The sequence below is a fragment of the Fundulus heteroclitus genome, unplaced genomic scaffold (genome assembly GCF_011125445.2).
Source record: "Fundulus heteroclitus isolate FHET01 unplaced genomic scaffold, MU-UCD_Fhet_4.1 scaffold_121, whole genome shotgun sequence".
Classification (NCBI taxonomy): domain Eukaryota; kingdom Metazoa; phylum Chordata; class Actinopteri; order Cyprinodontiformes; family Fundulidae; genus Fundulus; species Fundulus heteroclitus.
Window position 1 is genome coordinate 309,160 of NW_023396533.1, and position 15,795 is coordinate 324,954.

The 15,795-nt window shown below is 45.8% G+C and overlaps 1 protein-coding gene across 2 annotated transcripts in view; it reads left to right on the plus strand.

Moving 5' to 3' along the window:
* LOC105920858 (cell migration inducing hyaluronidase 1) overlaps window positions 1–15,795 on the plus strand; it is a 470,202-nt gene that overhangs the window by 170,436 nt on the left and 283,971 nt on the right. For both annotated transcript variants that reach the window (XM_036128814.1, XM_036128815.1), the window contains exon 6: window positions 6,482–6,661. In XM_036128814.1, the coding sequence (XP_035984707.1) occupies window positions 6,482–6,661 (180 nt within the window). The remainder of the gene's footprint in view (window positions 1–6,481; window positions 6,662–15,795) is intronic.

Below are 15,795 nucleotides of genomic sequence, written 5' to 3' on the forward strand. Positions count from 1 at the left end.
TAGCATGTAAGATAAACCATAACAAAGCCACAGATTTTCTTTTTTGCAACAAAAGAAATTCCAGACTTAACTAGAACCTGAAAAAAGAATGAAATGGAAAGCTTCTGTATATATAAACCTATGTTGTTCACTCTGTGGGTAACCTCTGCACTCCATTTTGCTCCACTATGTATAATCTCATCACTCTCCAGCATTTTTAGCAGATCTGGCTTAAGTTCATCTTCAGTAGAAATGTTTACATGAGTTACTGCTCTTTCCAGGAGGGCTTTCTTTTGTGCCTCTCAACATTTCAGCGCCACTTCCAGACTAATGTAAACTTAAAAATTCCCTTTTTGAGTCCCACAGAGGTGAAATTTGTCTCTGCGTTTAACCCATCCCTTAGGGAGCAATGTACTGCTGACACAGTGGTGCTCTGGGAGCAATCTGCGGTAAAGGGTTTTGCTCAGGGACCAGACTGATAAACCATGTTTTGAACCACCAATCTTTGGGTCCTCTCCAAGATGCAAATGCCTGGCTCTTTAACCACTAGGCCACCACTCCCACACTATATGAAAATGATATGACAAACTAACACCACAGCACAGTGCATCTCTCTGCTGGATGTAAGGGAAAAACTGAGGTTTAATAGGGACAAGGCATCTTTGGACAAGGCAACTGCTGAGATGTGGGCAGTTCCTTGCCTTGGTGAAGGATTACTCTACGTCGAAATGCAGCATTTATTTTGAAGAGTACGTACCCCTAGCCTTTGGCTTTGGTTGATGTCTTTGTGTTAAATGAGGATGTGAAAGTATATTATGGTAGGGCAGAGCTAGTTAAAAGGCATTATTCAGATAGATTGTTCAGTTAAGGACATATGGGGTGCTTGTTTGTTATATCTACACACTTTTGTTAGGTTTTATCATTTGGATGTGATTTCCCTGTTGTGGGTAATGCTGTTCTGTCAGTTCAAACAATGCCACACCAGTTTTCTGGCAGAACTTGAGTTTGACATCTGCTCTATGGAACATGTATTTACATTCCAAACATGTGTTATAAAATGTGAATTGAATGGGAGGGAATCTAATGTAAATACTATAATTACTGTTCCTTGAAGGAGTGGAACATGGTACAACTATTCACCTGGGCTCGAGGGGGACTTTGCGTTTACATCAATAACAACTGGTGTAAAAAGGCTAGAATAGTCACAAGTTTTTGCTCTCCGGACATTGAGACCCTAATTGTTAGCTGCAGACCGTTTTACTTGTCTAGAGAGTTTACTGTTGTTATCATCACAGCGGTTTACGTGCCTCCCAGTGCAAACAAAAAAGAGGCTATGAGTGTTCTCTATCGGACCATCTCTGAGCTGCAATCTGCACACACAGAGGGGGTTTTCATCATTGCTGGGGATTTTAACCAGGCAAATATGAAAACTGTTCTCCCTCATTTCTACCAACATGTGGATTTTGCAACTCGGGGAGAGAACACTCTAGACTTAGTTTACACAAACATAAAAGGCGCATTCAGAGCAGCCCCTCACCCCCACCTGGGCTCTTCAGACCACATCTCTGTGATGCTATTTCCTGCATACAGGCCTCTGCTGATCAGAGCTAAACCTACAGTGAGGCAGGTGAGGGTGTGGACTGAGGGAGAAATAGAGGCGCTCCAGGACTTGTTTGAGTGCTCTGACTAGAACATGTTCAAAGCTGCAGCAACTTATGAGGACAAGATCGACATTGATGAGTAGGCCATGACTGTGTCAGCCTACATCAACAAATGCATTGAGGATGTCAGCACCACCAAGACCATCACCCGAGCCAAACAACGACCCTGGATTACTGTGGAGGTCCGTCAAGCGCTAAAAGCAAGGAACTCAGCCTTCAAGTCTGGTGACAAGGAGGCACTGAGGACAGCAAGCGTCAACTTGAACCGTGCCATCGGGCTAGCGAAGCAGAACCACAGTTAGAAAATCCAGGAGTTTTTCCATGACGCAAGCAACACCAGGAGCATGTGGAAAGGCATACGGGCAATAACAGAATACAACAGGCCCTCCCCCGTTGGCCAAAGTTGATGCTGACTTTCTTAACGGACTAAACAACTTCTTTGGGAGGTTTAAGGCACTAAACAGCACTCCAGCAGTGACAGCTGTCCCCCATCATGAAGAGGAGGTGCTCTGCCTTGACACAGCCGACGTGTGGAAGACTCTAAGGAGGGTCAACCCGTGGAAGGCCCCATGTCCCGACAACATACCTGGGCGGGTGCTCAAGGAGTGTGCAGGTCAGCTGGCTGGTGTTCTCACAGACATTTTTTAACACCTTCCTGGAGCAAGCCACAGTGCCAGCATGCTTCAAGTCTGCCTCCATCATTCCGGTGCCAAAGAAACCTCAAGTCACCTGTTTCAATGACTACCGGCCTGTTGCACTGACTCCCATCATGATAAAGTGCTTTGAAAGGTTGGGAAAAGAACACATCGTCTCCAGTCTCCCCCCAACACTAGACCCGTTCCAGTTTGCCTACCGACGGAACCACTCCACTGAGGACGCCATCTCCTCTGCTCTTCATCTGAGCCTGACACACCTAGAGGAGAAGAACACGCACGTGCGGATGCTGTTCCTGGATTTCAGTTCAGCGTTTAACACAATCATCCCACAGCACCTGGTGGGAAAACTGGAACATCTCGGCCTCAGCACACCCCTTCGCAACTGGCTGCTAGACTCACCAACAGACCTCAGTCAGTCCGGGTCGGACAGAACACCTCTGATGTCATCACACTCAGCACGGGCTTCCCTCAGGGCTGCGTCCTGAGCCCCCTGCTGTTCACTCTGATGACACATGACTGCATCCCCAGGTTCACCACCAATCACATCGTGAAGTTTGCAGACGACACAACGGCGGTGGGCCTGATCAGAGACGACAACAACCAGCACTGCAGAGAGAAGGTGGAGCAACTGGTGTGCTGGTGCAGACACAACAGCCTGATCCCGAACGTGGAGAAGATGAAGGAGATCATTGTCTTCTTCAGGAAGAACCGGCCTCACCACGCTCCACTGCTCATCAACAGCTCAGCTGTGGAGGTGGTCAGCAGCACCAAGTTCCTGGGGGTGCACATCAGACAACCTCACCTGGTCTGTGAACACCACGTCACTGGTGAAGAGGGCACAGAAGCGACTGTACTTCCTGCGGAGGATGAGGAGAGCCCACCTGCCCCCGCCCATCCCCACAACTTTCTACAGAAGCATCATAGAGAGCATTCTGACCCTCTGTCTCTCTGTGTGGTGTGGAGGCTGCAGTGCCTCCGATTGGAAGAATGTGAGGAGAGTGGTGAGGACAGCAGAAGGGATCATCAGGGCTCTTCTTCCCTCCATTAAGGACATTTAATCTCAGCGCTGTGTGTCCCGAGCCCATAACATCATCAGAGACCCCTCACACCCCCACCATGGAGTGTTCTCCCTGCTGCCCTCTGGGAAGAGGTTCTGCAGCATCCGCTGCAGGTCCACCAGGTTCTGCAAAAGCTTTTTCCCTGTTGCCATTAAAGTCCCTTAAATGAAAGTTGCGTCATGGGCGTTCCATTTTTTTCGGGTCACGTGATCTCATGCGGCCATTTTGGGTCTAGGCTCAGCTAAGCTCAGCGCGTTTACAACACTGCGAGCGACCGATTTCTTTTATTTTTATTTTATTTTTTCTGATTATTTCGAGTATTTCTTTATTTCGAAAATAAGCCACCATGCCAGGGTGTTGTGCCCACGGCTGCAGCAACAGCACTGATAAAGGGACGCGGATGTTCCGTTTTCCAAGCGATGAAGAGCGGCGTTTATTGTGGATCAACCGAGTCAGTCGCTTGGACCAAGAGACGAACAAAACTTGGAGACCTACAACAAACTCTCGCTTGTGTGAGGTATGTGGGCTTTTTTTTTCTGAAGTCAGGGTTTCCCGCAGCGCTAAGTTTGGCGGCCGCCTCGACAATATATATTAAAAAAAAAAAAAAAAACGCGCAAAGCTTGTCTCTCCCCGCCAGTCCCCAACCGCTAAGCCGGGCATACACTGTACAAGTTTTTCAGTGGTGGTACTTATATACATCTCAAACTGTACGACGGAACCGCGGGGTTTAAAAAGTTCACCGCTCACGATCTGTGCGGCGCGACGCTCAGACGCGACCGGACTGCTCATTCTCTACGTTGTGCCCCCTCTGGGACCGCTCGCTGTGGTGGCAGAGGCAGGCGAGCGACGGTGGGTAACAGGGACCCAGAGCAGGGGGTCGAGCCCAGCTCACGCACTGCACCGGCGGCCGCGCGGCACGGCAGGTCGCCCGGCCTGCCCCGCGAGCGGAGGCGTGCCGAAACAGGCGGCCAGCGCGTCGCGCGGACCGGAGCGCTTGCCCTCCCCCCGCCCCGCGAGCCGACATCCGGGCCCTGCGGGTCCTGGGCTGGGCGAAGGTCGCTTTGGGGTGCCTGCTCCCCTCCCTCCCCTGGCGGGGACGGAGAGGAGGGGAGGGCGCTCCCTCGTAGCTCTGCTTGAACAGCAGGATGCGCTCACAAAAACCTCACGACGGCCGACTGAATTTCAAGCATGTTTGATTTTCATTGACCGTCGGATTTTTTTATGTGAAATTTTCTTCTGGACTTCTTGCTTTATTTCATTGTGCTGTAGCATAATGTGTGTCTGATTTTTGTCCTATGGGATCAATTCTGGACTTCAAGACAGGAAAAGAGAAGTATACAGTTCACTTAAAAATGTCTCTCTCAAGTCTTATTAAAATGTAATATCAGCTTTTCTGGATGTCTAGTAGGTGATCATCAACACTCAGTTATGTTTTATTCAGAACACCTGCCTGAAGGGTATTAGAAGGTGCGAAACGCGCATAACATAACAGTGTTAAAGCGCCTGCCTGTGGCAAGTTTAGACCCAAAATGGCGGCACTCGCTGAGTTGGCGCAACTTTCATTTAAGGGACTTTATTGCCATCAGACTGTTGAACTGCTGAAGCTATAAACTGGACTCTGTACCACATTCGCATTTTTGCACATTTGCATCATTGCATCCTTATCTAGCATTTCAAATGCTGCCGAACTCTCAGTTTCTAAAATGCATTCTTGCACAAATCATTTATACAAATGGTTTTTAAAAATACTCACCTGTACACTGTGATTGCACACTGTCTCTTTCTCCTGCATTGTTTACATTTCAATTGTTTTACTGTTAAATCACTGCCAGCCAACAGCCAGAACACGTGAAGGTGTGGCATCCCATTCTACGGGTTTTACATTGTTTCCCTCTTTCAGGGAGCTGTATTCAATGTTATTTATATAGCTCCAATTCATGAAATATGTCATCTCAAGGCACTTTCCAAAGTCAAATTTAATCACATTATACAGATTGGATCAGGTTATAATGATCGTTCAAAAAATTTCCTATCTAATGAAACACAGTAGATTGCATCAAGTCTTGACAAGCAGCATTCACTCCTCCCGAAGAAGCGTAGAGCCACAGACGATGCAGACAACGTAGAGTCGTCTGCATTGTCCATGGCTTTGCAGCAATCCCTCATACTGAGCAAGCATGAAGCAACAGTGGAAAGGAAAACTCCCCTTTAACGGGAAGGAAAAAACCTCCAGCAGAACCTAGCTCGGTATGAACGGTCATCTGCCTTGACCGACTGTGGGTTAGAGAAGACAGAGCAGAGAAGCACACATTGATCCAGTAATCTGTTCTACATTACATGGTAATAGCGGGTGATTTGTCTTACCTGGATGATGTCACAGCTAACAGAACGCCAGACCAGGTGTACCTACCATGAAGAAAAAAAAGAGAGAGAGCAAAAAGTTAAAAGCTGAAATGACAAGTCATTTCAATGTAATGCAATGCAAAACTAGAGAACAGTAGACTGGAGAACAGTAGAAATCAGTACAGTGAGAAAAATAGGCCCTGATGTCCCCCAGCAGCATAACTTTAGAGGTAGCTCAGGGCAACATGAGCCACTCTAACTAGAAGCTTTGTCAAAAAGGGAAGTCTTAAAAGTAGACAGGGTGTCAGCCTCACAGACCAAAACTGGGAGTTGGTTCCACAGGAGAGGAGCCTGATAGCTAAAGGATCTGCCTCCCATTCTATTCTAATATGGGATTTAAATGACATGTTTTGGTCAAAAATAACACCAATATTTGTTATGTTATTACCAGTATTTTATGCATAATATTTTGCAGTTATGAGTTTGCAACTACATATTCTGTTAAAACTGTAGTGTATTTTGCTTTACTCAGTTCTTATCTGAAGTAAGAGCAAAGCATCTGCGTGTACATAGAATGAGGTAAATTGATGTTGCAGTTGTAAATATACCCATCCAACCAACCAGGAGAAACCGTACATTAGTATATACACATAGCCTTTTATGAATATTTACTTTGATTTTATTTGATCATTTGACAGATGAAAGTCTCACTGATTGCAGTAATACAGCCGATCCTCTTATTAGCATTATCTCATTAGTCTGTTTCAACAATCTTCTGTTGCAGGTTCGACACATACCGTGATAAGAAGGAGAGTCTTCGCCTTGCAAAGTTTATTGATGACTTAGAGGAGGGGTTCATCTTGTCTATGATGGTCAATGATGAAGGTTCAAACAACTTGGAAGATTCGGCCAAGAAAAGCCTTTCCAGGCTAGGCAGCATCTTCATCAGCAAACTTGGATTTCGGTAATCCAATTAAAAGGATTTGTCAAAGTTGCTGTTCATTATTTTTAGCCTACAACTGCTAGACAAACTAAAAAAAAAAAAAAAAAAAAAAAAAACAGCAGCAGGGCACAAGTGAGGCGATGTGAAGTGCTGTGAAATGAAATGCTATGACGATCTGGCAGCAAGTGGGCCAGTGAGGCAGGTATATGAAGGCAGGTGAACAGGTGAGCAGAGTTGGAACTAATTAGTGACAGCAGGTTTGGGCAGATGACTGGGCTGACTGGAGACTAAAGTGTGGACAGTTAGGTCATCCTGATCCACACTCCATTTCAGTTGGTGGTGGTAATGCACCAAAAGTTGTTTGCCAACCGCTATTCAACAAAAGAAGAAGAAGAAGTGTGGACAGGGAGGTGACAGGGGCTGTTTGCTGAGGAGAGTGGAAACGAATCCACTAGTCCAAAACAAAGCAAACAAAACCCTAAATCATGACAAAGTGAAGCTTTAAAACTGGGGTGTCAATGCCATTTGGTTGAACCTCACCCTTTAACTAGTGCATCTAGGGAAATAATTGGCCATAACAATGCAACCAGAGCAAAAACACCACTTCTGACAATCAAATAATCTACCTGCCCATTTCAGACCATTTCAGCACAAGCTCCATTTTATGTAAATACTACATGCTACATTTAGTTAGACAGTTAATACTTTTCATTTCTTCTGAGGGTTTTACAATTTTTGAGGGTGTCCTTAAGGGATGTTTATATTTTGTTTTTTTGTAACTGTTTTAATTTGGGGCTCATCATTGTGAGTGTCTCACTAAGATTTCATTATGGTTACATAACAACAGTGAAGATTCTTGTTAAGTTAGTTTAGAGCCCTGCTCCTCTCTTCCATACAGTACCTTCACTCAGACTTTGTCAGCAAATTAAAACTTGTTTAATTTTCAGCCCATTCGAAGTGTATTCGAAATGCTTTATTTTCTTTTAATTCGGACAATTTTTAATCACATCAGGGAAAGTGGCGCGCGTAAACAAGCTCCTGTCATTAACCAGCCAACACCTGCATTAGACGAGCTACCAGGCAGATTGATGTTAACGTGGCACCATGAAGCACGACTTCGGCCGCGCAGGACTCCGCTCACAGCCCCGAGCCAAGCGCTATCAGGGTTTCCTCACTTTGACACAAAACAAATGTAAAATATTGTAATGACTTACCCTGCTGTTTAGCTCTCTTCACATTCATTAATGACTCCATGTTATTTTAGATCCTTTGTCACTGCGGTGCTCTTGTGCAATGTCAAATCTTGCATGTTACTTATTTTTTGGTTTTGTGAAGCGCAATGTGCTCCCTATCTTTTGAGAATTTGGTTCAAGCCCTTTTCTCTGTGTCGTCATTTGTCGAATTTACTACAAAAAAATGGTATTTCAAAATGTCGCCTCCACTCCACCTCACAGCGTTTACATCGCTCTGCAGCAAGTCAGCTAGCATTAATGACCGCCCGCATGTGAGGTGAACAGCTGCGCGACATGGCGAGTGACGCATTAATCGGATGACACAACGAAACGATAACGAAATAAGTTACCAACGCTTTTAATTTTTGTCGATTTTATTGATTTGTTGTTGCAGCCCTAAACAAGGATCAGTGTTATTCCAAACAATCAGCATTCACAGTGTCATTCCAGAGCTAATCTGACTATGTATTCCTAAAGTCGTGTTTATTGTGTTTTTTTTTTTTCATAACTGGCAGATCTAAAGAAAAGCTAATTTAAAGGTATAGCAGTCGTTCTTTTTCAGCTTTGAGTTGTGGGGAGAGTCCCTTATCTATTGGTCCTCTCACATTCCAATCATAACGCCGGTGTGTGTGCATGCTCCTTGATAGTTTCCACTTGCTGGCTGCGAATGCGCACTTCAAGTGTTTATGTATCCAATTAGCTTTGGTGTTAGTCGTTCATTGCAGCTCTGCTGCTCTCACCGTATATTTTAAGAATGTCTTACAAGCTTACAAACTGTCTTACAAGTTTATGAGAAGTAGAGGAAGGCCTCAGTAGAAAGAAAAAAGGCCAGAGTGGATTTGGGAGATTCTTTCATGTGATCCCCTGAGGAGCGAAAGAGCAGGTAAGGTCGTCTTGTGCAAGTGCAGTTATTCAAAAAGGGAGTTGGGCGTTTCTTACCTACATTTCCCGAAAAATGGTCCACTCTACTTTTAGGAGTTTCTGTCATGCTCGCAACATTCGGATTGGTTTTTTGGCTGTCCATGAAAATGTTCTCCTTTTGAAAAAAGCAGTTCTTTCTTTCAGCCACACTAAGAGTTTGTTCTGCGCTAGCACCATGCTTCTAACAATGATAAAACAAAGAAATTATGGAAAATAAGAAGTAGCACCACTTGAGTCTCTTTGGGGAAAACACCACCATAGTGCATAATAAAAGTAAACCATCTAAACATTGTAATTTGCTATTTTAATGTGCATCTACAAGGACTATTTTTAGTCTGCTTTCCTTCACATAAAATAAGAAATACTTTCATATTATTAATTTTACTGTTAAAATCACAAGCTTGTTTGGATTATTGTTGCATACTTCTTGCAATGTCTATAGCAAGCCTTTGGACTCAGAGAAGACAATCTTGTGTGTTGCAAGCAAAGGCCTTGTGGTTAGTTTAGGAACCATTTGGGTATATTATACATAATGCAGGGAACATTAAGATGTTTCATAACCACCTTAGGAAGAGCATGAGGTTATTGTTACTTCCCCAGTAATGATAAAGACAAACTAAATGGATGGGAGTAATTATGTGGTGACAGACAGATTCCTGATAAATGATTCTAGCCGCCTGCTCTTTTCACACTGCCAGATAGGCCAGCTTTGGTGTCATCTGGATAGACTGGAATTACACAACACCCACAGAAACATTTTAATATGTTGGAATTTATCAGACAACTGAAAATGTTTTATATGTTTTAATTATGTAATTTTCAACTGTGCAACTGCAGTGTTTGTGGAAGATGAAGGCTCACTTTTTGACACTGCATTAATGCTTATTAATAAATGCATGTCAAATCCATACATATGGTGTTTCTTTCTGTTAGAGGGCCGATATTAAGCTCTTCAGCTTGTTTGGAACATTTTGCTGGTCTAATAAAACAGCTTCCCATCATTTAAATGTGCAAATTATATTCAATATTATTTTTTTAAAGGTTTTGGTTGCACTTGTGCCATTAGTCATTAATAGCAGTAATTGGCTCTGGACCCGGAATCAAACCTGAGACAGCTGTGTTGAGAATTGTGACCTCCGCTTATGCTGTTGCTGCTTTACTAACTGAACCATGTGGCACCTGCAGTATGCATTCATATTGGACATTGCTTTCTCACTTGTTTCTTTAATCTTAATTATTCTCACAAAAGTCCAGAGGAACTTTGTATGGTTAGCTCATGAATTCAAAATAGCTGCTGCTACTTCTTTATTTTAAATTTAGAAAAAAGAGTCCTAAAAAGGTAAGTCTGATAATCCAACCATGTTCTATACCTGCTTATCCATTCAGGGTAGCAGGGGAACTGCTGTCTATTTCAGCAGTCAATAGGCGAGAGGGAAACATGACAAATAACCATGTAGGCACGCACTCACATCAAAGGGCAATTTAGAAAAATCAGTCAACCGGACAATCAGTCAACAGTCATGTTTTTGAACTGTGGGAGGAAGCTGGAGTACCTGGAGAGAACACACGCATGTACAGGTAGAACATGCAAACCCCATGCAGAAAGACCTCAGGTTGAATCTGGGACCTTCTTGCTGCAAGGCAACAGGGTTACAACTGCTCCACTGTGCAACCCAAGTCTGATCAGCTGGGGAGTAATAATGTTGTCTTCTCTGTCTGGCTGTTTGACTCTATGTCTCTCTATTCCTATATGTATGTTTTTGGTTTTTCTCATTTAGTTGTTTGAAGGGATCTTATCTGGAGACATTGACTGTTCCTTCACAAACTCCTACAGTCCTCTGACTTGACTGGACAGTTTAATCTAAATAGACAGTGTTTCTAATTTGTAAATTAATTCTACTAAGGGCTGATATTACTTTTTACAGAATATATACAAGATACTTCATTTTTCCTCTGGGGAAATTGTTTTTAGGGCTTAAGGAAATTAAAAACAAACACTAAATAATAATGCCCCTTATGATGAGCAAGATTATTGTATTTCGTGTTCCCTCGCCCGGACGCGGGTCACCGGGGCCCCACTCTGGAGCCAGGCCTGGAGGTGGGGCACGTTGGCGAGCGTCTGGTGGCCGGGCTTTTGCCCATGGAGCCCGGCCGGGCTCAGCCCGAAGAGGCGACATGGGTCCCCCTTCCGATGGGCTCACCACCTGTCGGAGGGGCCAAAGGGGTCGGGTGCAATGTGCAACGGGTAGCAGTAGAGGGCGGGGACCTTGGCGTTCCGATCCTCGGCTGCAGCAGCTGGCTCTTGGGACGTGGAATGTCACCTCTCTGGTGGGGAAGGAGCCTGAGCTAGTGCGCAAGGTTGAGAGGTTCCGACTAGAGATAGTCGGACTCACCTCGACCCACCGCTCTGGCTCTGGAACCTGTCTCCTTGAGAGGGGCTGGACATTCTTCCACTCTGGAGTTGCCCATGGTGAGAGGCGCCGAGCTGGGGTGGGCATACTTGTTGCCCCCCATCTCGGTGCCTACACGTTGGGGTTTTCCCCGGTGAACGAGAGGGTGGCCTCCCTCCGCATTCGTGTGGGGGGACGGGTTCTGACTGTTGTTTGCGCTTATGCACCAAGCAGCAGTTCAGATTACCCACCCTTTATGGAGTCCTTGGAAGGGGTACTGGAGAGTGCCCCTCCTGGGGACTCCCTCGTTTTGCTGGGGGACTTCAACGCTCACGTGGGCAATGACAGTGGGACCTGGAGGGGCGTGGTTGGGAGGAATGGCCCACCTGATCTGAACTCGAGTGGTGTTTTGTTGTTGGACTTCTGTGCTCGTCATGGATTGTCCATCACAAACACCATGTTCAAGCATAAGGGTTTCCATATGTGCTCTTGGCACCAGGACACCCTAGGTCGCAGTTCAATGATCGACTTTGTTGTCGTTTCATCTGATCTGCGGCCGTATGTCTTGGACACTCGGGTGAAGAGAGGGGCGGAGCTCTCCACCGACCACTACCTGGTGGTGAGTTGGCTCCGATGGCGGGGGAGGAAGCCGGTCCGACCGGGCAGGCCCAAACGTATTGTGAGGGTTTGCTGGGAACGTCTGGCAGAGTCCCCCGCTAGACGGAGCTTTAACTCCCACCTCCGGGAGAACTTTAAACACGTCCCGAGGGAGGCGGGGGACATTGAGTCTGAATGGACCATGTTCCGCGCCTCTATTGTTGAGGCGGCTAGTCGGAGCTGTGGCCGCAAGGTTGTCGGTGCATGTCGCGGCGGCAACCCTCGAACCCGCTGGTGGACACCAGCGGTGAGGGAAGCCGTCAAGCTGAAGAAGGAGTCCTACCGGGCTTTTTTGGCCTGTGGAACTCCGGAAGCAGCTGATGTGTACCGGCAGTCGAAGCGGCAGGCGGCTCGGCTGGTCGCCGAGGCAAAAACTCGGGCGTGGGAAGAGTTCGGAGAGGCCATGGAGAAAGACTTCCGTACGGCTTCGAAGTGATTCTGGTCCACTATCCGGCGTCTCAGGAGGGGGGAAGCAGTGCAGTACCAACACTGTTTACAGTGGGGGTGGTGTGCTGCTGACCTCGACTCAGGACATCGTGTTTCGGTGGGCGGAATACTTCGAAAACCTCCTTAATCCCACCAACATGTCTTCCATTGCGGAAGCAGAGCCTGATGACTCTGGGTCGGGTTCTCCCATCTCTGGTGCTGAGGTTGCCGAGGTTGTTAAAAAGCTCCTCGGTGGCAAGGCCCCAGGGGTGGATGAGATTCGCCCGGAGTACCTTAAGGCTCTGGATGTTGTGGGGCTGTGTTGGTTAACGCGGCTCTGCAACATTGCGTGGACATCGGGGGCAGTTCCCCTGGATTGGCAGACTGGGGTGGTGGTTCCCCTATTTAAAAAGGGGGACCGGAGGGTGTGTTCCAACTACAGAGGGATCACACTCTTAAGCCTCCCTGGTAAGGTCTATTCAGGGGTTCTGGAAAGGAGGGTCCGTCGGATAGTCGAATCTCGAATTCAGGAAGAGCAGTGTGGTTTTCGTCCTAGCTGTGGAACACTGGACCAGCTCTACACCCTCAGCAGGATTCTGGAGGGGGCATGGGAGTTTGCCCAACCAGTCTACATGTGCTTTGTGGATCTGGAGAAGGCATTCGACCGTGTCCCCCGAGGGATCCTGTGGGGGGTACTCCGGGAGTATGGAGTACCGGACCCTTTAATAAGGGCTGTCAGGTCTCTGTACGACCGGTGTCAGAGTCTGGTCCGCATTGCCGGCAGTAAGTCGGACTCGTTTCCGGTGAGAGTTGGATTCCGCCAAGGTTGCCCTTTGTCACCGATTCTGTTCATAACTTTTATGGACAGAATTTCTAGCCGCAGCCAAGGTGTTGAGGGGATCCTTTTTGGTGGCCTTAGGATTGCGTCTCTGCTATTCGCGGATGACGTGGTCCTATTGGCTTCATCAGGACGTGATCTACAGCTCTCACTGGAGCGGTTCGCAGCCGAGTGTGAAGCGGCCGGGATGAAAATCAGTGCCTCCAAATCCGAGACCATGGTCTTGAACCGGAAAAGGGTAGAGTGCCTTCTCCGGGTTGGGGAGGATGTCCTGCCCCTAGTGGAGGAGTTCAAGTATCTTGGGGTCTTATTCACGAATGAGGGGAAGATGGAGCGGGAGATCGACAGGCGGATTGGTGCAGCGTCTGCTGTGAAGCGGGCGCTGTACCGATCCGTTGTGGTGAAGAGAGCTGTGCCAAAAGGCGAAGCTCTCGATTTACCGGTCGATCTACGTTCCTACCCTCATCTATGGTCACGAGCTTTGGGTCGTGACCGAAAGAACGAGATCACGGATACAAGCGGCTGAAATGAGTTTTCTCCGTAGTGTGTCTGGGCTCTCCCTTAGAGATAGGGTGAGGAGCTCAGTCATCCGGGGAGGACTCAGAGTAGAGCCGCTGCTCCTCCACGTCGAGAGGAGCCAGTTGAGGTGGCTCGGGCATCTGGTCAGGATGCCTCCTGGACGCCTCCCTGGTGAGGTGTTCCGGGCACGTCCCACCGGGAGGAGGCCCAGGGGAAGACCCAGGACATGCTGGAGGGACTATGTCTCCCGGCTGGCCTGGGAACGCCTTGGGATTCCTCCTGAGGAGCTGGCCCAAGTGGCTGGGGAGAGGGACGTCTGGGCCTCCCTACTGAAGCTGCTACCCCCGCGACACGACCCCGGATAAGCGGAAGAAGACGGACGAACGGACGGAGTAGTGATTATTGTAATAGAAGTGGAAAAACAGGAGACTGGCAAACAGTGAGTCGAGGAAATAAGAAAAGGAAAGGATTTGAATCTGATGAAGAAAAAAGAGAGGAAAATAAAATAAATGAAATGAAAGTAATTCTTAGATTCCAGAACCCATGTGCTTAGAATCCTTTAAAAATAAGTGAGGCAATATATAAAATAGTAGGTGAAGTGAAAAAAGTCAAAAACGCTAAGAGATGGTAATCTATTGGTATTATGCAGAGATAGAGATCAGGTGCGGGGACTAATGAGATGCAAGACGTTGATGGGAAAAACAATCAAGCCACAAATATGGCAGGAAAGAGGAAAAGTAATGGGAGTAATATATGGAGTATCAACTGATCTGACGGAGGAAGAGATTAAAGGTAATGTAAAAGGAGCTTGGGTGATTAAAGTGAAACATTTGTTACAAGAGAAGGAGTTAAAAGTCCTAGTAAATCAGTTATATTAGTACTAGAAGAGGATAGATTACCTGAAAAAAAAGATAATTGGGTATGTCATCTATACAGTTAGGCAATACATTCCTCCACCAACCAGATGTTACAAATGTCAGAGGTTCGGACATATTGCTGCTGCTTGCAGAGTTAAGGCCAGGTGTGCCAAGTGTGGAGGGGAGCATGAGTATGGGAAATGTTCTGAAGGAACTAAGTTAAAGTGTTGTAATTGTGGTGGGGAACAAAGTGCTGCATTTAAAGTATGTGAAGCTCATAAAAGAGCAGTGCAGGTACAAAATATACGTGTCAAAGAAAATGTTACCTATGCAGATGCAATTAAAAGGGTAAGTAATTTAAATGTTAATGCTAAAAGTGTTTCTGTACCTCACACTCCATCTCAAAAAACATAGCAAATGCAGAGCCAGAGTACCTTATGAAATACAATGATTGTGGGGAAAAAGAAATTTGCTGCATTTATTGTGCCAGTAATAAATTGTTCAGCACAGACAGAACAGAGCGAATTAAAATAATAATCAAAGCAGCAGAAAAATACCTTGAGATGGAAGACTTGTCTTTCAGTGCAGTTTTAACAACAGGGATAAATGAAAGTCAACAGTCCAGTAATGGTGAAATTTGATGGTTTTATCCATATTACAATGGACTGCAAGAAGCTTAATTGCTAATGGCCAAGAGTTTAAATATTTTATTGAAAGACAGAATGTTAAAACAAATATATTTTGTAAGATTTTATCCTTAATGGATATATAGCAATACGTAAAGATAGAAATCCAAATGTAGGAGGAGGTGTTGCTAATTCAGCAGGGAATTAGTTATAAAGTTTTGGATATAAATGAAGAAATATAAGTCATAGGGATTGAGGTATGGATTAGTAAATCAAAATTTAATATGATAAATTATTATAACCCTTGTAAAAAATAAGTAGAGAAATACTTGATAGTATTTATGTGAGGGAAAATATAAGGAATATTTTATGTGGAGATTTTAATGCTCATAATACCTTATGGGGAAGTAAAAGGAATGATGAAAATGGAAACATAATTGAGGAATTTATGGATGATTATAATTTAACTTGTCTAAATGATGGAAGAGGTACTAGATTTGATGTAGGGCATGGAGCAGAATCTGCAATTGATCTTACTATAGTATCAGATTAGATAGCAGGAATTAGTCAATGGGAAGTAATTATTGATAACCCCCTTGGTGTGACAATCTCTGCACTGGCGCTGTCCTGATCCTTGTTTCTACACACCTGCTCTACCCCTCCCTCTCTGCAATTAGTCATCACTGGAT